At 35.9% G+C, this 24,980-nt stretch overlaps 1 protein-coding gene and 1 long non-coding RNA gene across 5 annotated transcripts in view; one reads left to right on the plus strand and one right to left on the minus strand.

The window, feature by feature from the left end:
* The first annotated feature begins 823 nt into the window (after positions 1–823).
* On the plus strand, positions 824–16,863 carry LOC136843377 (uncharacterized). Its single transcript, XR_010854533.1, has 3 exons — positions 824–1,249; positions 5,454–5,615; positions 16,737–16,863. It is a non-coding gene; the product is annotated as an uncharacterized lncRNA (long non-coding RNA).
* Positions 16,318–24,980, minus strand: part of LOC136843374 (CDK5 and ABL1 enzyme substrate 2-like) — a 60,453-nt gene continuing 51,790 nt past the window's right edge. For all 4 annotated transcript variants that reach the window (XM_067111721.1, XM_067111722.1, XM_067111723.1 and 1 more), the window contains one exon: positions 16,318–24,242. In XM_067111721.1, the coding sequence (XP_066967822.1) occupies positions 24,102–24,242 (141 nt within the window). In that variant the 3' untranslated portion in view covers positions 16,318–24,101. The remainder of the gene's footprint in view (positions 24,243–24,980) is intronic.

Below are 24,980 nucleotides of genomic sequence, written 5' to 3' on the forward strand. Positions count from 1 at the left end.
TTGATATTCCTGAGAAAAACATTGGTGATTCAAAACTTGTTAACAAACAAGCAATCTCAGGATTCTCTCATAGATTAAATACAAACGTGAATTATTATTCTTTATGCTGCAGCTACTTATAGATATATTTTCATTTTCTCTACTATTTTAGATAAGAGTATAACAGTTAAAAGAAAGCACCTATAACAATTATCCTCACACTATTGCGTTCAGAAATGAAGGCTAGTCTGCCCTTCAAAATGAAATGGGTAGTCTTGGCTCCTTTAGAAAACAGGAGTTGTGCTCGTGACCAAGGTCGAAGTCTGCACTTATCACCAGCCACTGGCAAACTAGAGGCTATATCCTTTATTTGGAATCTAATGCTTGCTACTTCTCATTCAGCAGTGACTGCTATTGTCAGCAGTTAATGTTATTCACTGTAAAAAGTAGCGCATTACTTTAAACATATCCGTGTTCAGGGCAAGGACCGTCGCTGCCTGCACTTCATTGTTCCAATGCGTAAACAAAACAAAAAGCCACATTGTGTGACGAAAAGTCAGTGTTCACTATTTCAGGATAAGTTTCAAGGGTGCTCTACAGTACATCATGACAAATGCGTATATTGCGATGCAAAACGGAAAGAATGACTTGCGCGAACGGAAAACGAAAAATGTGCATTTAATACAAGAGAAATTTCAAATATTAAAGTCGGGTGTGTAGAATAATTTTCTTATCTTCATACGAAATCATTAGTTTTAAGGTTAACTTTAAATGCAGTGATTTAAAATTTTATAATGTTAAGCATTCACATACACAGTAACGTTAGTTTATTCACTAATCAATAGATGACTCTGCTGGTTTGCTTTATTTACTTTTCAGTTTCATTTCCGGAATGCTTCCTTGACTCATTCGAGACACTAGACAGTTGGGTTGAGCCAGGCTAGGAACTTTAATCTGTTATACTGCTTGGGAAGCAGCATCTCATCTCCAGTATTTTTTGTTTCTTTTTGACCGAGGGGGATATTGAAAAATGGAATCTCCAGATTGCCGAGCACTCTCCATAGTTGGCCAACCTCCAGGATTACTCTTGTGGCCTAGACTATATAGTGAACACCACTTATCCGGTCCCCCTCAGTCCTCACTATGGCAATATGACTAGTGACAAATTCCAAGTGTGAGCGTTCTAGCACTGTTCAAGTTATACTTCTTCTCGCAGTAGTCAAGGATTACTTGGTGGCAACAAGAAGTCAAGGACATCTCCTCTAATTTTGTAAGTTCCCAGTGATTGTGGCACAGGTTGAAACTTCCTCTACTTGAGAAATATCAGATAGGTTATTCTCCTGTGGAATCTGGTTAGTTGTGGTGGCTACAAGTTTTCTAAGTTAAGGTTTTCCCTGAATACAAATTATTTAAAGCATTTTGCCAATTTAGTCTAGAGGTTTTCCAAGAACTTCCAAGAAGTTTGTCATATGCTTGCTTAGGTTGGTTAATGTGTTTAGGTTATGCTTACCTCGATTTCCCTGGGTATTTCGACGTTGTTGGTGTGCTGGTAGCACTACTAATTTACACTCCATAGATTTATTTCCTATAAATTCTAAGTTTACTTATTTTCAATTATCATAAGCATACATTTCTTTTTTGGTATTTATTGACTTGTCTAACAACAAAGTGACTTCAGATCTGAATATTCTTGTTTTGGAAAGGGTGCTAATTTGTGGCCAGGTTACAAGAATCCATAATGTGAAGGATGACTTTTCAGAGCTGACCGTTAAACTGAAATTAGGTTTGAAGCTCAAACATTATGGATTGGACGCGGAACTATGTTTGATGACATAGTCTTTTAAATGATGTGAGAGCAAAAGTCAAAGTGAATTGCAATCTTGGGTTTTTCACTCCAAGCAGGCTATGTAGAGACATTGTTTGGAATGATATGCCATTTAGATTCCCTGAAAGAGAATGACACTGTAGACCAATGCTTATAAACCTCAAAGCTTGTTGAGAAGTCCATTTGCATGCCACTTCTTAAGTATAAAAGTAAAGTGAAAAGAATTTTGATTCTTGTGTCAGCTGGAAGAGGCTGCTTGTCAGTTTTAATTACATAGAATATAAGTCACTGTCACTTGTGCAACAGGTGCCTAGTGATAGCTCTTGCATTAATTGATTTGGTAATTCTATATATTAGCTCCGAGCCTGTTTTTACCTTTTCAACTGGTTTTTTCTACACTTTTAGGGGTTCTGATACTGGCGGTGCATCTGTTTGTTGTCGGCCAAATGGAATGTCCCTTTGCCGTGTTTAGTATTGGCCCTGGGGGGTTGGGTACCCATATGTTAACAAGTTATTGCACTTGCCGGACGGGATATGAGCCGTTTGAAACAGACGTACCCCGTGCTCTGTCTTGTGAAGATCGCGTATGGAAACCCCTTGTTGGATGGACTTCGGGGGTTAATTACAGGTTAATTAGACTCCAGCGCCAAAAATGAAGGGTAAATTCATAATTAGCAACCAAAACACTGTAGAAAAAGTCAAGTTATAGTGCCGTCGGTGATGCGGAGCCACCCTATAGGTCTACCCTATTCAGAAGTTTGTTATTAAACATCCATTCAAAAGTATGTTATTAAGCAATTGTGATCCAAGTTATTAATTTATACAACTAGGAGCTATCAGAGTAAGTAGGGAGTAGCCTACTAGAAAAATTCAGAAGTCATGTAGGACTTCAAACATTGGTTCTGATGATATTTTGCAATAATTCAGCTTGTTGGGTATGAATGACACTTAAAGAACCGTAAATGTAGCGAATAAGAATAGACCTATCTCACCCCCATCCCTATCAGGGCTGAATTTGGACTTAAATGGCATCAAGAGTGTCACTATTCATCTCGGGGACCTCAAGAACTATGGGTTAGACACCAATATCTCTTTTTCGGTTATTTTTTACGTCGCCCCTTCCCACCTCTTCTCACCCTTCCCTATTGAGGCTGAATTTGGACTTAAAGGACATCGGGAGCATCACTATTCATCACAGCGACCTCGAAAACTATGGATCAGACACTAATATCAGTCATTTTGGGCTATTTTTACATGTCGCCCCCTTCCCACCCCTTCTCATCCCCTCCCTGTCTGGGCTGAATCTGGGCTTAAAGGGCATCGGGAGTGTCACTATTCATCTCGGCAACCTCAAAAACTATGGATTAGACACAAATATTTGTTGTTTTCTGTTATTTTTACGTCACCCCCTTCTTATCCCCCTTCCTATCGGGGCTGCATTTGGATTTGAGGGACATCAGGAGTGTCACTATTCATCTCGGCAACCTCAAAAACTATGGATTAGACACAAATATTTGTCGTTTTCTGTTATTTTTACGTCACCCCCTTCTTTTCCCCTTCCTATTGGGGCTGCATTTGGATTTGAGGGGCATCAGGACTATCACTATTCATCTTAGAGACCTCAAAAACTATGGATCAGACACTAATATCTGTCGTTTTGGGTTATTTTTTACATGTCACACCCTTCCCACTTCTTCTCAACCCCCTACCTATTAGGCTGAATTTGGTCTTATTTAAAGGGCATGGGGAAGGTCACTAATCATCTCGGCGACCTCAAAAACTAATATCTGTCATTTTCGGTTATTTTTGTCGCCTTCCCACCCCCTTCTCTCCCCCTTCCCTATCGGAGCAGAATTTGGATTTGAAGGGCATCAGGAGTGTCACTTTTCATCTCAGTGACCTGAAAAACTAAGGATTAGACACTAATATCTGTTGTTTTCAATTATTTTTACATGTCACCCCCTTCACACCCCATTCCCAACCCCCAACCCCTTTGGTGCCAGTGTTCTTTCCCAGATGGTAAGTCATATGTATACCAAGCTTGGTTGAAATTTTCAATGCATTTCACACACACATACATCCACACACACACACACACACATACACATACATAAATACATCCACACACTCAGACACACATCCATATATATATATATATATATATATATATATATATATATATATATATATATATATATATATATATATATATATAAATAGATGGATAGATGGATAGATAAATAGATAGATAGATAGATAGATGCTGTGTGAGACGTGATTTTGCTCGCTCCTATTTTCGAGTTTTTCTCGAGGTGATATTTCAAATGTATCGAGGAATCTTTTTTCCTTATACAGTATACTAAAGTATGTCTTTGTGGTTATGCATCCATTGGTTTTTATAGTTTTTTTTTTTTACTAATTTCCTATTACATTGGTTTATTACGCAATGTTATAGCGATATACAACCCTGTTTCAGAGAAATTATTTTTCATTTCATCGCCTCTTGTCTAAATTTTGCTGATAATCTGCTGCATATCGATTTTAATCAATTTATACAGTACACATGGGTAAATTGACTGTTTTTGGTATTTGTTGGCTTGGAGGGGGTTAGACTTCAAGAGGTTATTGAGTCTTCCCTTTAAATGATCTAGTGTGTCACGTTTTCTTTTGGGTTTATTTTGATAAATCCTCTGAGGACCATGGTACCTTCTCTTACCTATTACTAGGAGATTTTGGTATGCACTTGTCTGCAGCATTTGTTGTAAAACTGGTGTCAAGTTTTTCATTGTGATCTTTGAAAAGGTTGTGAGCTAGAATCTGTCTTTTATGTAAAGTATGTTTTTCCCTAGTTATTTGATCATGTTTGTAAGGTGTCATTATTGAAAAATGGTCACAAAGATGTGGTGGGTCTAAAACATGCCACTGAAATTGACTAATTACAGTTTAGGCATTTCAAACAAGATCTACTGATGGGCGACTGTAAAATTTGCTGGTGTCATCTTCATATGAACAGCATAAGATATCGTTACTTGCTTCACTTGTGAACCGCCAATATCTGGATTTTTGTTGACTTCAGTAACAAAGAGGGCTGTGCTCGTTCAAGTCGGCGAGCAACAGTAATGGCCATGATTACAAGTTTACGATGTTTTGTAAATTAAATGTATTGGAATAGCTTGGATGGTTCATATTTGGTTGTTGTTATTGTGGAATATTGGTATAAAGAGTTTTACATAACTTTTTTGTCATACAGTGTGTGATTTTATGGAGATTTATTGCTGTTCCAAGTCCATTGTCAGTTCTGATTAGCTAATTGGTGATTTCTAATTTGTTTGTTGTATTGTCTAACGTGTTGAAGAGCCAAACTCATGGGGCTACGCTCTGCTAATCGCTGAACTCGGCCTAAACAGATTTTCCTGAAGAGTCCGTTTAACTTCCATTGGATTATATAAGAATTGAAATCTACGTAAGAATTGTAAAGTTAATTTGATTGCCTGCTTTACAATATTTTTTAAGAAATTTGAATAAACATATCTTCGCTTATAGGCTATGTATCTTAAGTTGTAATTTTTATTTTGTTATTACATAGTCATTCGGGCATTTGTTAATTACTTTTTGGGTTCCAATTAAAGGCTTCCCATTTCTGTTTCAGGTATACAGCGCATAATTAATTTCATGAAATTTACGCCGCAAAACCAAGCACTGGGATTCTTTTAGCCATTCAGTACCGAGGAGACAGTGAAAAGAGGGAGTTGGAATGGATGGAGAACAAGATGAAGAGACCCAGAAAATAAGAAAGGAGGCAGGGAGAGAGGTATATACTGTGCATAAGCAGTCTGTTTTGTGTTTTTGATATGTCATAAATGTTATTTGTGCTATTCTATTATTATTATTATTATTATTATTATTATTATTATTATTATTATTATTATTATTACTCAGAAGAGGAACCCTATTCATATGGAACAAGCCCACAGGGGCCACTGACTTGAAATTCAAGCTTCCAAAGAATAAGGTGCTCATTAGATAACGAGAGGAGGTAAAGGGAAATACAGAAAGAAGAGTTCTCACTTATTAAAGAAAATAAATTGATAAATTAATAAAGAGATAAAATGCATGGAGAATACCGTTAGGGAAGTAATGCATTGCATCCTTGCTTGAAAATTTACGAAAATTGGTAATTAAATTGGTCACTTACCGATGTTTCATTGAGGTACGTTGATGGATACCTAAAACTTAACCTCCTTCCATGTGAATTGAAAAACTGGAATAGCTTGAGGAGTTGCCGGGTTTATCTGTGATTTTTTTGTGCTAATTTTAATTTTCTGTTGAATAAATATTTTTTAATGTTGAGATAGAGATTTTTTTCTCACTCTTGGACGCGAAATTCTTGTCATCACCACTTTCTGAGTGCTCTTCTCAACATTTCTTGGTAGGTTGCTTAGTTTTAAATCCCTGCATCTTTTGATGACTGGGGATGGTGAAATATTGCCTTCTGGTTGCTTTGGATTGTTTTAAATTTAAGGTGTTACCAACAGATTTGGATTATTAAAAAGAGCTTATTTCTTTTGTGGTGAGACGTTCCCAAGTGACTTTCTATTTGATGTTTTCTTGTTTTTTTACAGCTCCTTCAGATTTTTCGTAACATTACGTTGCAAGTCATTAAGAATCTCATTTGTTTCAAGACAATATTTGTTCCTCAGGATTCCTAGATCTTTTATTACTTTAAGATTCACTATTTGGTTCTTGTTCAGTCTTTGTGTTCACAGTACGTCCTAATTAATAATTCATTCAAAAGTTTACTAACTTCCACATTTTAGCACTGATATCTTCATACTTCTAGGTATTGAAAACTTCATATGTATTATGAAACTATTTTTTCTTTTACTTTACTGGTATACTGTGCATAAGCAGTCTGTTGTGTGTTTTAGATTTATCCATTATTTGTGCTATTCGGTTATTGCCACAAAGTTGGTAAAATACATTGATTCACTTATGGACATTTGATCATAGTCCAGGTGGACTAATTTTTTTGAGGAACATCAGAGGCATTCGTAGTGTGAGTTGTGAGAGGTACCTGAAACTCCCCTTCCTCCAATGTAATTGAATGTCTGGAGTAGCTTGAGGAGTTTGTGGAATTTATCTAATATTCTTTTTGGCTAATTTTTATGTCCATTTCATTTTCTCTGATGTTAAAATGTTGTTTAGGTGAAGAGATTTCTATTTCAATCTTGGATGCAAGATTCAATTCATCATCACTTTACCCGAGAGGTTTTCTCAAAATCTCTTGGTATTTTGCCTAGTTCCTCTCTCCCAATATATTTTAATTACTGTGGATGGTGAGATTTCATACCTTTTGCTTTGGTTTGTTATATATTTAAGGCCTTGACATTAATGAGATGATTTGTCTTTTGTGGCGAGGCATTATTAAGTGACCTTTTATTAGATGTTTTGTAGTCTTTGTTTAGGGTTCCCTCTTCAATATTTTTGTATAATCAGTACTATTGCAACAGTGTAAGTTATTGTAAACCTCGTTTATGTTTTTAATCAATATTTCTTCATCTGGATAACTGTATATTGCATTTTTTTAAAGATTCATTAGGTGGTCGTATCTGTACTTCTTTATTAGAATTTCTTTCAAGTTTCACCTGTACTTCTTGTATCAAATGTCTCCCAAAGTTCTAACTAACTGCCACTTTATAGCAACCGTATCTTCATATAATGAGGTACTGTGAAATTGGTATTTGAAACTTTTTTTTTATTCCTGGTGTACTGTATGCATAAGGAGTCTGTTGTGTATTTTTTATTTATCCGCTATTCTGTTATTACCAAAGTTGGTAACTGCATTGTTCACTTTCGGATATTTTATCGAGGCCCAGGATGACGCTTGGTTTTTTTTAGAAACATCCGTGGCATTTGCAGTATGTGATAGATACTTGAAACTTCCCTCCCTTCAAATTGTAAATCTGAAATAGCTTGAGGAGTTGTAGAATTTATCTAATATTCTTTTGTGCTAATTTTCATTATGTACAGTCCATTTCATTTTCTTTGATGTTTTAAATGTTAAGTTGAATAGATTCTTAATCTCAATCTTGGATGCAAGATTCAGATCATCATCACTACCCAAGGACTCTTCTCAACATTTCTTGGTGGTATGCTTAGTTTTCTCTCACTTTATCTTTTGATAACACTGGATGGTGAAATTTCGCACCTTCTGGTTGCTTTGGTTTATTTATTTAAGGTCTTGACATTGTTAACATGAGCCTATTTGTCTTCTGTGCTAAAGCATCACTAAGTGATCTTTTTATTTGATGTTTTATTGCTCTGTTTACAGTTTCCTCTTCAAATTTTTTCATAATCGGTATTATTGTTGCAGTTCGAGTTACTGAGAACCTCATTTATGCTTTTGAGACATTTCTTTCTCGGGATTACCGGATATTGCATTGCTTTTTAAGATTCATTAGTTGGTTGTCCCTGCACTTTATTAGTATTTCTTTCAAAGGTCACCTGTACTCTCTTATTATTTCTTTCTAGGTTCTGACCAGTACGTAAAGTAGTCAGTAGTATCTTCATACTGTGAGATAAGCTATCTTTAAGATTCATTAATTGGTTGTAGCTGTACTTTTATTAATGTGTCTTGTGTTATTTCAAGGTTCTGACAAGCTGCCATTTTTATCTGTAAACCCTCTGGATGGGGCATTAAAACTTCTTACTTTTAGTTCTAGTTTAGGTTCTTAAGAGGTCAGTTTTAGGTCTAGTTTTGGCTTCTTGTAATCAATCGTGATCTGGGTTGTTGTAATTTTAATTCTGCTGTGCACATAATACGAGCACTCCTTGGATCTTGAATTATGGTTTTGACGACAGTTTATAGATTCTGGTGTTCAGCAAATGCACATAGTTGTGTTTGTGCAAAGCAAGCACTTGCTGGGTCTTGTATCCATTATTTTTTTTTTTTTTTTTTAGCATTTTTTGGGTACATGGTATTGTAATTTCTCTCTTGTTCACATTTTGAACTGGAACTTTTGGCCTTGAGTTTATTTTTGCTTTTGCTAATAATGTTTCTTTACTTTTCCATTTGAGACACTGAAGATTGTTGGGTCTTGTGTACTCTTACATTTTTTTTTTTTTTTTTTTAGGGAATCTCGCGCAGTATTTTTATTTAGCTCCATTTTCAAATCTTGGTGAAACTACAGTTCTCAGATGATTAACAAATAGCTTAACCAGACCCCTGGGTAAACCTTTTTACTCTTACAGGGCTGGCCCAAGGAATTTCTTCTTAATTCGCAGAAATGGTGGTGAAGGATTACAGTAGAAATGGCAGTATCACTTTAGTCAAAAATATTTTCTAACCAAATATATTTGCCAGATCACAATGTTAGCTGTTTGTCTTTTTCAAGGTATAAAAGCCAGAGCCTTTTATAACTGTATATATCAGTTTTATCAGTGCAAGCTGAGATGGTTATAGGACTTGGTAACAAGATATAGTAGTTAATTGGTGATACAGTACAGGGGAGGGGGTGAGTGGGGGAATATCCCTCACTCAACTATTGGTGGTGGTTCAGTCTTCAGCGTTCACAGGACGTCCTAATTAAACATTCTTTCAAAAGTTCTGACTAGCTTCCACATTTTAGCACTGGTATCTTCATACTTCGACGTACTGAAAACTTCATATGTATTATGAAACTATTTTTTCTTTTACTTTACTGGCATACTGTGCATAAGCAGTCTGTTGTGTGTTTTAGATTTATCCATTATTTGTGCTATTCTGTTATTGCCACAAAGTTGGTAAAATACATTGATTCGCTTATGGGTATTTCATTATAGTCCAGGTGGACACTTAAGTTCTTTGAGAAACATCCGAGGCATTCGTAGTGTGGGTTGTGAGAGATACCTAAAACTTCCCTTCCTTCAATGTAAATTGAAAGTCTGGCGTAGCTTGAGGAGTTTGTGGAATTTAATGTTCTTTTTTTACTAATTTTTATGTCCATTTCATTATTTTCTCTGATGTTAAAATGTTGTTTAGGTGAAGAGATTTCTATTTCAATCTTGGATGCAAGATTCAAATCATCATCACTTTACTCGAGAGGTTTTCTCAAAATTTCTCGCTATTTTTCCTAGTTCCTCTTTCCTTATATCTTTTGATCACTATCACTGGATGGCGAGATTTCATACCTGCTGCTTTGATTTACATATTTAAGGCCTTAACATTAATGAGATGATGTCTTTTGAGGCGAGGCATTATTAAGTGACCTTTTATTAGATGTTTTATACGGTTCTCTCTTCAATATTCTTTTATAATCAGTACTATTGTAACAGTGCAAGTTATTGAGAAGCTCATTTACGTTTTGAATCAATATTTCTTCTTTGGGATAACTGTATATATTGGGTTAACTGTATATTGCATTTTTTTTTAAGATTCGTTAGGTGGTCGTATCTGTACTTTCAAGGTTCACCTGTACTTCTTGTATCAAATGTCTTCCAAACTTCTAACTAGCTGCCAGTTTATAGGAACAGTATCTTCATATAATGAGGTACTGTGAAATTTGTATGTTATTTGAAACTTTTTTTTTTTTTTTTTTTTTTCCTGGTATACTGTGCATAAGTAGTCTGTTGTGTGTTGTTGATTTATCCATTATTTTGTTATTACCAAAGTTGGTAACTGCATTGTTCACTTTCGGATATTTTTTATTGAGGTCCAGGAGGACAATTGGTTTCTTTAAGAAACATCCGTGGCATTTGCAGTATGCGATAGATACTTGAAACTTCCCCTCCCTTCATATTGAAAATCTGAAATAGCTTTAGGGGCTGTAAAATTTATATAATATTCTTTTGTCCTAATTTTCATTATGTACAGTACATTATGTACAGTACATTATGTACAGTACATTTTACTTTCTTTGATGCTTTGAATGTTAAGGTGAAGAGATTTTTATCTCACTCTTGGAGGCAAGATTCACATCATCATAACTCTACCCAAGGACTCTTCTCAACACCTTCTCAACATTTCCTGGTGGTTTGCTTAGTTTTCTCTCACTATCTCTTTTGATAACTGTGGATGGTGAAATTTCATACCTTCTGGTTGCTTTGGTTTATTTATTTAAGGTCTTGACATTGTTAATATGAGCCTACTTGTCTTCTGTGCTAAAGCATCATTAAGTGACCTTTTTATTTTTTATTGCTCTTGTATACAGTTCCATCTTCAAATTTTTTCATAATCGGTATTATCATTACAGTTCAAGTTACTGAGAACCTCATTTATGGTTTTCAGACATTTCTTTCTCGGGATTACAGGATATTGCATTGCTTTTTAGGATTTATTAGTTGGTTGTCCCTGCACGTTATTAGTATTTCTTTCAAAGTTCCCCTGTACTCTTTTATTATTTTTCTAGGTTCTGACTATTATGAAAAAGTAGTCACTAGTATCTTCATACTGCTGGGTATGCTAGCTGTAAGATTCATTAATTGGTTGTAGCTGTACTTTTATTAATATATCTTGTGTTATTTGGTTCTGACTAGCTGCCATTTTTATCTGTAAACCCTCTGGATGGTGCATTAAAACTTTTTAGTTCTAGTTGTCTCTTAGGTGGTCAGTTTTAGGTCTAGTTTTGGCTTGTAATCAATCGTGATCTGGGTTGTTGTAATTTTAATTCTGCTGTGCACATAATATGAGCACTACTTGGATTTCGAATATGGTTTTGACCATAGTTTATAGATTTTGGTGGTCAGCAAATGCACAATAGTTGCGTCTGTGCAAAGTAAGCACTTGCTGGGTCTTGTATCCATTTTTTTTTTTTAGCATTTTTTGGGTACATAGTATTGTAATTCTCTCTCTTGTTCACATTTTGAACTGGAACTTTTGGCCATGAGTATATTTTTGCTTTTGCTAATAATGTTTCTTTGCTTTTCCATTTGAGATACTGAAGATTGCTAGGTCTTGTGCAATCTTACATTTTTTTTAGAGTCTTGCACATTATTTTTATTTAGCTCCATTTTCTAATCTTGGTGAAACTACAGTTCTCAGATGGTTAATAAATAGCTTAACCAGACCCCTGGGTAAACCTTTTTACTCTCACAGGGCTGGCCAAAAGCAATTCTTCTTAATTTGCAGAAATGGTGGTGAAGGATTAGAAATGGCAGTATCACTTTGGTCAAAAATATTTTCTAACCAATTATATTTGCCGGATCACACAACGTTAGCCATTTGTCTTTTCCCAGGGTATAAAAACCAGAGCCTTTTATAACTGTATCTATCAGTGCAAGCTGAGATGGTTATAGGACTTTGTAACAAGATATAGTAGTACTAAATTGGTGAAACAGTACAGGGGAGGGGGTGAGTGGGGGAATATCCCTCACTCAGCTACTGACCTTAAGCCATTTTTCCTTGGGTAGCAGGGACCAAGTAGAGTACAGTAATTGAAGTTGGTTTAAATAACTCTGGCTTGTATACCAGGAAAAAAAAAATTTCTTTATATGTTTGTTCCTACTGAAACACAAACCATCTTCTGTTATAAATGTTTGTTCCTACTGAAACACAAACCATCTTCTGTTATAAATGTTTGTTCCTACTGAAACAGAAACCATCGTCTTTTATAACAGAAGACTTATTCATACAGTGGGAGGTAGTTCCTGTCAACTGATTGGTGTTGACTGGTACCCAGAAATGTCATGCTGTCAGTTTTGCAAGAGGGTGTCACAACTTCTGTACCCACCACCTGGTCTGGTGAAAAGGTTGATTGTAGAGGAGTAGGGCTCCAGGCCAAAGTGCAGGCACTTCTATCTAGCTTAACCTAGTTCATACTTCAGCCTAGATACTGATCCAGAGTGGAAATGTTCACCCTCCCCCATGAGTCCAGTCAATCTGTATTAGCCCTCAAACATACACTAAGCTAAAGTACTGGCAAGTTACTAATCTGTCCAGGCAAAGCTGGGTGCCCACACAACCTGTAGAACAACCCAAGAAAGAATTTAATGCCCTGTGGGCAATGTCCCTTCAGTAAAATGTGGAAAGTCATGCCTATAAACCTAGACACATGACCTTTCTGCCATGAACACTGCAAAGATCATCTGAAAAGGACTATGGCCAATCTTACACCAACTTTGTGTATCCTTGAACACATACAGAGGGTGATGTTCCTTCCTCAGAGGAGTCAAAAGTTCATTTGTACCTTGTAAAGCCAAAGGAAGGAAGTTCGTTCCTATGCACCTCTAAGGACCACCAAATGAAATTTTCCTGAGAAGGGTCAGAGAAAAAACTTGAATCTCCTGTCAGGAGCTGACTAGTCCTGAGACTCCACTGAGAGAAAGTTAAGTATACCTTAGTTTTACCAGACCACTGAGCTGATTAACAGCTCTCCTAGGGCTGGCCCGAAGGATTAGACTTATTTTACGTGGCTAAGAACCAATTGGTTACTTAGCAACGGGACCTACAGCTTATTGTGGAATCTGAACCACATTATAACGAGAAATTAATTTCTATCACCAGAAATAAATTCCTCTAACTCTTCATCAGCCGGCCGCGGGAATTGAACTCCAGCCCTTCGAGTGACAGTCTGAAGCTCAACCGACTCGGCCAACAAAGGGTATACTGAGAGAAAGAAAGAGGCTGACCCCACTCCTCCCTACAAGACGAGACAGGTTGCCAGAAAAAAGTTCTTTGCTGCGCTTCACTGAAAATGTATTGGTCATACTATTTTAAACAAAAAAACTCTCAATCCTTTACCCATGGGTTCGTAATGCGCTGGGGTTAGTCTGTGAAGGACAAGTTTACCTTCCATTCAAGAGAACACTATAAATGGAGGAAAAGTGAGCCATACCAAAAAAAATGCTGTCAGATAATGTTAATGCCACCAAGTGGGAAAAATCTAAGGCCTGCTTACTGAAGACTGACTGACTGTTGAGCAATATATAGACTAGCCTGAAGAAATCAAATCTAAGCAAGGGTGAACGAGGAATCCGTGACCTGCTGAATCTCCATTTATAAGTTACCAGCCGTGGATGCTTCTGACTATCAACAAGAAGGAGTAGCTGGAGTCAATTTGAAAATGACTGATTGATCAACCTTGTTGATCACCTGTCAAAGGGGGGGAAAAACAAAAGGTTAAATGGCAAAAAATGTAAAATCCAGATCAGAATAATGGAATTTATCTAGATTATTATAACTAGGAAAGAGAGACCCACTTGCCCTTCCCTCCGAGACCAGATAAGATGCCATAAATTTTCTCTGCTCTGCTAATCTTCACTGAATATGTTGGTCATACTGACTGTTTTCAGAGAAAAAATCTCAGTCCTTTACCCATGGGTTAGTGATGTGCTGGGGCTAGGCTGAGAAGGACAAGTTTACCTTCCATTCAAAAGAACACTATCAATGGAGGAAAACTGAGCAAAAAAAAAAAAAAGTTACTGCCATCAAGTGGAGAGAAATCTAAGGCATATGGACTGAAGGCATTCCTAACTGTTAAGGGCAACCCAATATAGCCTAGCCTTAAGAAATCAAGCCTCAGCAAGAGTGGAAAAGGAGTCCTTGACCTGATGAATCAATTCTCAAGCCTCGAGACAGATCTCCATTTGAGAGTCACCAGCCAGTCAATTTGAAAATAACTAAACCACCTTGTCGATCACCTGACAAGGAGAAAAAACAAAAGGTTAAATGGTGGACAGCATAAAATCTGGATCATTCTTTTTAACTTTATATAATACAGTACCTAAGAAACCGACCCTAAATACTGAGCTAATTTGACAGCTTCTTACCCCACTGGCAGACAGCCAAAGCAGAGTGAACTACAGTTGTGCTGAAACAGAAGCACTGCTGAGTATTCATCAATCATTCTCGTAAACCCGGAGGGAAGCAACGCTCTCCATGCTCCCTGAACACTGACCCCCACATACAATCCTAGCCCTCCTTCAAAACACATCCTTAAACCAATGCATTTCAGGAGGGAGAGTTTCACTTAACTCCTCCTACAGGTTCTTGTTTTACTGTCATAGCACTCTTGTGGTTTGCACCAGGAAAGACAGTAATGGAGATCCAAAGGTGGTGCTTCATCTTCACCAAAAAGAGAGAGCAGGAAATCTGCCCCTACGAGATGATAGACAGGTAGCTGAGCATAACCTGCCAAAGCTGATCTGCCTGTTTTTGCCTGGACAGGAAACAGAGCTATAACATCAAGTTTGCTGTGCTTACAGACATACCTGGGTATTTTGTCTGCTGACTGCTAATTGGGGATAAGATCAACTTCCATTTTGCCCTGCCTGTTAGAAGGAAGTAGGTAGATTCTCTTTCAGGACAAAAGCCCGGGAGAAAGACTGACCAGGTAGCACTTCTAGTGTATAGAAGTGAAAGTCTAGGAAGACATTCAGGTGGGAAAACTACCTGTAAAGCTGTCTTTGGTTCAAAAGTTTCAAAAGTAACAGCCCAATAGCAAGCAAAAATAGGAAGACCTTAGACTTCTCTGATAGGCAGGCACTACAAGTACATGTTTCTTGAACTGTATAAGCATGAATGATAGACTACTACACAGCTTGTGTCATTCCACTTACAGAGAGTATGCAACAATTATTTCTTAAAGTTAGGGTTTGAATACCTGACTCCAGTACCAGTAATCCTCTCACTCCAGACAGACATTTGAGAAAAACTTCAGCAACTGGTCCCTTATGACTTCTGGTGCCTTTCTCCATCATCTTTGAAACCCTGCGAGCAAGGTTCAACATCTTCGAGGATCTGAAGGGGAATGATCATTTGGCTCATTGAGAGCCCTGCAATACCAACACTCTGTAAGGGTACTTACTGAAAGGAAGGTCTGGAGGCCATGCATGCACAGAATGAACAAGTTGTGCAACAAGAGCACGAGAGAATTCCACCTGGACTTCTAATGTGAGGCTGTTGAGTGAGTCCAGGGATGAGGAGGAGGACAAAGACAATCTTGGAGATGACAACAATGACGAGGAAGGAGATGGAGAAGGAGGCAGCTAAATTCCATGGTTGTATTTCACACTGAAGATGTCTACAAATTTGCTAGAAGAGCTACTGCAACCAGGTAATCCCCTTCCTTCCTTATGGAGAAGCTAATGTGGCTGCAGAAACTGCATAACAGCAACTGTATCCCCAAAGAAAGAAGGATGACCTTCTCTTACTCGCCAGATCATGATGGATCAAGATGGACTAACCTGGAAAATTAAGAGGTAAGGTCTTACAACTGCTGAATGTGTCACAACTCCTTGTCCCTTGACAAGTTTGTTACATTTAGGATGGTAGAAAGAAATATCTGGGGGAAATTGGGCAGCATTAGAGGCCACTGAACACCTCTCTCCCTCCTCCTCTTACCCAAACTACCAGTTAACTTCTCTCTGGGAAGAGCAGACACTGCACATACAGGGGAAAGATTTTACAATCTTTATCCCTATAAAATGAACAGCACTATATATATAGGTCTACCAATAAGGCTTTTATAACAAATAGGCAAATAAGCATATAGTTTTGAAGTAATTCAACAACCTTCTAAGGCTAAGTAAATTACCAGTGTGATAAATATCATGCATTTTTCTTATGAAGACACTTACAACATTAAGTACAGAGACTTATGAACACAGTTCATATATGTTTACTTTACCACATTTGCTGATTTCATGCATCCTGATTGCACTTTATAACATATCACAGAGCAGAAGACATCTTGGGATTGTAGCTTGGCAAAGGAAATGTACTCTTGCTTGTTTATAACAGGCAGCCACTACATTTGACATATATAACTGTACTTGTTTAAAAGACAGAAGCTTTGATTAATAAATTATGAGTTATATAACTGACATGAAAATAAATTGAGAATCCTGATAATTTATGAATTTAGACTGTATATATACAGAACATTACATATTCTATTTCCTAAAAACTAATTTACATAATATACTGTAGATAAATATATATATATATTTTTTTCAGGTACATATCGTTCCATTACAGAGGTCACGGCCACTGCAAACATTTGGGAACAATATTTCTGACAGCTACCACTGCAAGGAACATGCAAGCACATCAAACAGCCTCGTTCATAATCACTAATTATTTTTATTATACTGATTTTTTGTAAAATATAGAAATCTGTGAATACGATGACCATAGTTTTAAACTATCCTTATAAAGGCCTTTAAAGCAAGTAAATCACGTCACGTCACATCACAGGGGAAAATTTCAGTCGAGCACAAAGTATATATATATATATATAAGTACTCTTTCTATCGCAGACACAAATATGAAGCTCATGAGCTTGCAAAGAGCAAAATTTCTTGTTAATGCTGCTTCATCCATTGAAGTAGAACCATTTCTTATCGAAAGAATAAATGAACAGTTGTCAATGTCAGTTTTCTACAAGCATATTCAAGATAACCAACATTATTTTTTTTACGATTTCATTAGTGCCTTTTTTTTCCACTGATTCTTCCATTTTACTGGTGCTTTTTTGCCAATCATTCAGATGGATGATTAAGGAACAGCAAATGTAAAAGCACAGTTAACACTATGAAATTAGTGCCTTTTTTTTCCACTGATTCTTCCATTTTACTGGTGCTTTTTTGCCAATCATTCAGATGGATGATTAAGGAACAGCAAATGTAAAAGCACAGTTAACACTATGAAATTTAACTGCAAAACAGTAGTAATAAAATATGATAAAAAATGATACTACATCAGCAGCAAGGTTAAGCTGAAAAGTGGTTACTTTGAATTGACAACCATAAATAATTCTCTTGAATTCTTCTTACATAAATACTTAAAGATTACACTGGATATATCATGTAATATATATTTTTGACTATCATGGTAGCTGTGTGCATACTCTGCAGAAGCTATTCCATTACCAAAAACGACATGCTTATCACTTCCAAGATTAGTGATCCCTCACCAAAATATACACATTAAAACTGTTATAAAGTCTTTACAGCATCAGTAATTGTACTTCAGGTTATAGATAATGGGTCACAACTACAAGAAATTCTAACCTAAGCATTTAACCTATAATGATTAAAAATAGACAAGAAAAATATGCAGACATGACAAAATGTAGCAAAGCCTCTAACACCACTTACAAATATTTAAATCAATCAATCAAATGAGAATTAATTTAAACTTCATAAGGTTGGCATACATCCTAAAATTTCATTTTTTCAAATGATCGAAGCATTATGAACCTTACACCTACGTCATACCATCAGGAATGAACATTTAATAAGATAGGTAACATTTATGTAAATAAGAGATGTACATAAACTAAAAGTATTTGTGCTTTAAATATTTGGCAGTGTAGTATGGGTGGCACAAGGTGCCCAAGAAAATCTTGGTTTAAGTCAGAAAATAAGCCGAGAAAACATATCTTCCACTGGATAGAAATTGAAGCTTTGGCCCACTACCTATCATATCAGGTACAGAATAGATACAGTAGAACAAATATATATCAACTTAAAGACAACATGAAAGCAATGGTGACAATTACACGTTTATCTCTGAAACAGAACTGGAAAAAGTACACACGGTCTACGACCAGTTATTATTTGTTACCAGGAACTTATTTCTTGAAATAAAATTACGAAACCCAATAGCATTACAGTAAACAGAGATTTTATCAGCTTTTATTAAACAACGAACCATAAGCCTGGAAAAATCTTAAATACAAAAAAGTTTGAACTTCTGTTTCAGATTTAGTTGATTTTTGAACAATAAATACAAACAACTTTTTGTACCTCATCACACATTATACTTCACACATCCTTGTACAAACCAAGTGACACAAGATATAATACCTCCACCAACGCTCTTCACATAGGGAACCTCAAATTATGAATATATTTGCCTTCACTAAACAACTAATTCCATCACATCATACCACATACACAAATCAACAAAACCAAAAGTTTCTTAAAAAGACACGGGTGCCAACTGACAACAGCATTAGATTCACAAAATAAAATGGGCAAAACACTTTTCAATGGTTGTCCAGCAAAAGAGCAAAACCTGCTTTTTAAAGACACTTGGCTTTATCCTGTGGTACTGTCCTTTATTGCCAAAAAGATAAACCTTAAAACTGTATTCCATTCTTTGAAATAGTAATTCATCACAGAACCTTCATATTTTTATACATTTCTAAATACACTGCAAGTTTTATCCTAAAACTTATTTTTCCAATCCTTCAGAATTATGTAAACATATTAAAATCCATTGTTTTTCGGAAATTTTAAACAAAACAAGAAACACAAAAAATGCATGATTTATAAGTTGCAAGGTAAGGATTACAACCAAAATGAAGAAATGCAACGTGATAGTTATGTGACTAGTTTTAGCAAAGCAAGGCAAATATCCTTTTTATGTTGTAACAGCTAAAGAAAATAATCCTTGTAAAACTGAAAAATATTTATGAGGCCAATGAACTGACTGTAAAATATTTATGAGGCCAATGAACTGACTGTGAATACTAACATCATTACCAGTAAATTAATTAGCACAAAACAACAAATGAAAATATGTAGTCTTGTACAAGAATTAGTCTAGTATAAAATACATATTGCTTCATATTGTACAACTGGCTCCATTGAGAACCACATAAATAAAACACATTATGATTATAATGACCAAGAACCCCAGAGAAGGGATGCTCACACCCATGTTCAAAGATTGCAAGAAAGTGTTATAAATAAACTTGAAGATCCATAATGTTAAGTACTGTACACAGAAAAAAACAATTTGAAGAAAATACAACTACGTCTTTCACAAGCATCATGTGTTAAGGGAGTCAATGCTTTGGAACTTCAGACAGAAAAAACATCTGGGTGCCTTGAAAAAGGCTTTTCCCAACCAGTCCTAAATTTTCATTAAATTTCAATTTCTAAGAACTGATACTTTAGCAAACTGAACACGACTAGAGCAATAAAGCCACCCTGTAAAACTTGGCACAATGATGCATGCACGACAAAACTAGCACTATAAGTGTCAAATACCAAAGCCAAAAAATGATCCAGTAATGAAACGATGCAATCTCCAAGTAAATTAAAAGCTTTTGTGAAGCAACTACATATACAGAAAAATTTAACAAGAAACTTCAAACATAATGAGACCACCATAGAATGATTCATCTTACAACCCTTACCTAAAACAAGAAAACATGTTAAACACTCCATTCACAATTCTAGTAGCACTGACAAATGCTTGAACACTCCATCTCTCAAGCCACCAGAAAGAAAGCAGCCTTGCATACATGAAAAGGAATCTACTATATTTTCTGCTTTCAAAGGACTTTAACTCTTCTACTTACTACCATTACAGAGAAATTAAGTAATTGCACTATTACTTAGCCTCTAAAAACTAGCATCATCAGTTACATTGTCATATAACGTAAACACAACAGCTAGACAAAAAAATAGATAACTCTGCACTGACGATTCAGGATACAAAAAAAAAAAGCAAGTGCAGGGCAATCAAGATATAACAATGAAAATTCTCCCATAAATATGCTTAATGTTAAGAAAGGATGCATTAATAATATATCAGTACTCCTCGCTACAAAATGAAAAATTATATAAATCAAGACTTAACATGAAAATTGGTTTACAGATTAATTCTATATCTTATACACTGTAAAAATGCTAATAAAAAAAGTAATCATAAGAGATCAAAAATCACTTGCAATAAAATTATGTGCACGAAAATACTATCCCACATATCAAAATAATGTGCAGTAATATACAGAATAAATGATACTTCCAAGTGTGTGAAAGAAATGACTGCATTACATTTTACACTGAAAATGAATCAACAGTTGATTAATGTACAATGAACTGCATTGTAACTATGGTAGGAAAACCTCCATAACTACTTCAGCAGCAAGTTTGTCATTGGAATAGCTAGTCTAAATAGATTCAACCATTTTACACATGTGCAACTGGGCATTGGTTCCATTAGGATATCAATGTAAAACAGTTTTTCTCATGTACTACAGATTGACATAGATCTAATAAAATATTTCTACCGAAGTAAATCTTATAATAGTACTGTGCTAGTACACCTTTTAACAAATGAAATCCTGACACTACTTCTGACTGAAAATCCATAAAGAATACAAAAAAACTGCTAAAAAAATACGAATTATTGCTAATAAATCATACACAATATCCAAAAATTTGTAAACAATCTTACACAACGCATACGTTTCCTTCATGTGTAAATGTATTTTTAACTGCTAACAGGGGAGAAAGCAGACTGCTAAATTTTCTGCAAACCACTGGCGCAGTACCAATGTAGGTCTGAAAAGTCTTGAGGGAGACAATCTCCACCCACTCACTTCATTTTGTTGGTGTCCTGCAGTTAGACCTATTCAATTTACAGTGGTAAAGAAATGATTTCCTTGAATGATATCATTTTTTATGTCACGAAACAAACTTTACTTTCAGTTTCATGACTACAGTACATCTCTAAACAAATTCTTATATTTTCCAAGTGCATAGCACATTATGGCAGATGGATCTAATATTATTCACATAGAGCTAGGAACATGGAACCACTTTAGAAATGAGTAACATCTGCAAATTAAAGAAGAATGGGCCACAGGAATATTCTATCAGATGGCTACTAGCATGCACAAAACTGAAAACTAGAACTGACAGGTGACACTTCCAACAAATACAGTGTAACTATGGTGTTCACTTATAATATATATTATCCACTGCTATGGAAGGTCTATCTTACCAACAAGGGCATGATGCTACAGATGTGTTCACTTCATCAAACATAAACATGATATAAGTATTCTCCACAAAACTGAAGGACCAATCAACAATGATTTAAATGACTTGCTGAAAATTTCAGTTTATGAATGGGACTGGAATAGTGGCCTGTCTTTCTTTGAAGAAATTTCAGTGAAATGATCGAGTACATCGAGGCGAAATGGTGAGGATTAGAGTGGTTCTCATTCAGGTACACCTGCCAGCAAGTTACCACCATAAACCCTGCAATAATTTATTAAATTCTCTGTGGTCCCGGTGGTAATGGAATACATAATGCTTCAGCATACGGAAAATAAATTCCTGGAAGGTTTGTATGGGGCTCTCAAGAGGCTATGGTATTTTATGAGAAATACCCTCCATCTTGTAATGATATAATGCACAGAATTCAAAATGCTATGACAAGTCTAACACAATTCAACTTATGTTACTATGACGACTAACAACATTTTTACACTCATTACTTTACCTTGGCATAAACTGGGAACCAACATAACTGTGTGGTACTCTGTCTTAACAACCTGTAGTGATGAAGGTCAGAAAGAAGTGGATCAGGCACCTACCTAGCTGTGAAAATAGGGTAAGGCCATCATGCTGTCTCGCCACATGGCAATTACTTCCTTGACTATGCTATAAAACTTAGAATCTGAGAAAAAATACCCTTACATCTCAAGGCCTTTAATTTTAAAGTACTGAAATGACAGAAGTGGTGGAGAACTTGAATAGGAAGCTCAAATATAGCCCTAAAAATACCAATGTCAACTAAGTCTTGTCCTATTTCACTGATCACCTCACGTTTCTGGAGCCACCAACACGGATAAGCCAGGGACACCTTACAAACCACCTGTACTTTGTGAACTAGCTTCTGAGAAAGAGAAACAAATTTAGCTAGTCTTCAGGCATGAGTGATTTAATCCTATTAAATCTTCAAGCACTAGTGATTTAATCCTATTAAATATTATTTAGTTTATATATAATGAGCCAATTTTGGCTACGAGATCAAATATGTAAAAAGTTTAACTATGAGAATGTGTTTTCCAGACCCACAGAGTTGGTTCACCTGCAAAATTCTGCAGTCCTTACATAATTTTCCACATTGCAATATGAACCATCAAGCATACAGAAGCAGTATGTGAAGCAAAACTGCTCTATTTGATGATGCTCAATCAGTACAATGGAAATAGTTACCAGAGATCCTGAAGTTACACATGGGAAGCATGTCATTAATATGTGGTCTCCTAGTGTGTACTCATATCTGTTAAATATTATTTTCCTTTTTGTGTCAGCTACCTATTACAAGCATAAATAACAGACTCAACAATGGGAAGGCACTTTCCAAATCTATGTCAAAAATAGAGAATGAGAGAGTACCACCTTCATTGTTTCAAAGGTTCTTTGAAACATCTTTTTGGCCCGCAACTTTTGACTGTTGCAATTTTCACCTCTCATTAGGACAAACCTTGAAGGCCAACCTATGATAGGTCAGAAATGTGATATCTGTTTGCTTGAACTGCTTTATAACAATAAATGTATGGATAAATGGAACTCACACCTTACCATTCGCAAATATCTGGCCAGCTATTACCTGGGACTCAGTAATTTCAATTGAATTGGTTGTAAACAGATCAGGACCAAAAGTACAGGTAATTCATTCCTTTACTACCAGTAAAAATTTTGCAGATAACATATGATAGAAACCGAAGTAGCTCGAGGGAAAAGATTTAATTACAGGCCGAGTGATTTGGAGAAAGGAGACTTCAAGAAAAAGCATGTGCCTCCTAAAACAAAAGACATGCACTAACACAGGAGTAGTTCCAGCTGCCAATGGTCCCTTCACTCTCCAAGAACTTCCAAAACCTATTCTTCACTTAAGTAATCAAACATTTTATAATGAGCCACATGCTCAAGAGAGTGTTTGATTTTATTCCAGGGCTTTTTTAAGTATAAAAAAGAACTGACCACCACCAACATAGATAGCAAAAATGCTATCTAGTCTGGAAGGCCAAGACATTAGCATGTTTTTAACTTTAAAAACAAATAGTAAAAGAAGCAATCATTTGAAAATTGATTATATGAAGATAATTACTGTAGACATAAACCAACCCCTGACTGCAGGTAAGCAAAACTCCAAGCTTAGCAAAAGAGCATGAGTGAGGTGGTTCCTTCTAAACTTTCTATGGTCTATCCGTGATCACAACCACCATTGGTATCGGTACTTCACAATAAATTGAATGGTCTACTTTCTTCACCCCTGACAGGTAAAAAAACATAAAATATTTGGAGTTGTGTAAATGACTCAGGATGTATTTATGTAGGAATATTTGTAAATTCATTCCTTAACTGATAAATCATAATGATTATTTAAATACAAATAAAAAGAAAAATTCCTCTTTCTTTGGTCACTGATTCATATGTATAAAAAAAGACTGGATGAGATGAACAAAAAATTGAAAACTCAAATCCCTTTAATGCAATGCACCTACCAACTCCCTATGGGAATTTTCTACACTGTTAATGAATGGTTGACAGCCTTGTGTTTTCGTCAAGATTCAAAGAGTAAGCGTTGATAATGCGGAGTCACATGCCAGGTTGGTAAATGCAAACCAAACTCCAATGCCACTAAAGATGCAAATTCCCACTGTGTAAGGTCACGCCTGTTCAACCGGAATGTACTTTCTGTTTTCTGTGATGGAAGATAAAAGTTATATAAAGCAACATCTCATAAGCATATTCCCATTCCAAGTTTTGCACAACAAACTAAAGCTAGAGATAAAATATAAACAACCTAGACACTCAAACCTGACTTGTGAATTGCAAAATACAAACAATTTGATAAGCAGTGACCTCTTTTGAAATTAAATCCAAATTTGTATTTAAATATTTATGAAACAGAATAGAAACATAAAAACATTAGACTATAACCATAAGTCTGACATGATCTATCTATGAAAATGGGCATCCTGAAGCTTAATTTACTTAATTTTGTGACACTTTCTTCAGGGACTGAATGTCAGGGACCTTCTTATATTTATGGATTTTTGCAGTCTATAAATGCAGTAAGTGTGCTCCAAGTGTAAATCTTTATTAGGATGTTTAATAAAACTTTGGTCTCCTTTACACTAGTTTTCCATTATTTTTTACCGATTCATTGCACGAGGGTTACTAGTGCTGGAAGATGGCTGGCCCAAGACTGAATCCAGCCCCATCCATTGAGATCAGACAAAGCAAAAGGAGCTATGCTTACTAACAAAACTTTATTCTCTCTCAAATGAATCAGACTGTTCAGTGAAAAAGGCTTGCAAGCCTATCTACCCTAGCCTCTAGCTATAGATATTTGCGATCATGTAAGTTCATCATAAGCTATCTGTTTTCATATACTGAAAAGGAAAAAAGGCATTCCAGAAATAGGAATGCTAAGTGG

Source organism: Macrobrachium rosenbergii, chromosome 11 (genome assembly GCF_040412425.1).
Source record: "Macrobrachium rosenbergii isolate ZJJX-2024 chromosome 11, ASM4041242v1, whole genome shotgun sequence".
Lineage (NCBI taxonomy): Eukaryota > Metazoa > Arthropoda > Malacostraca > Decapoda > Palaemonidae > Macrobrachium > Macrobrachium rosenbergii.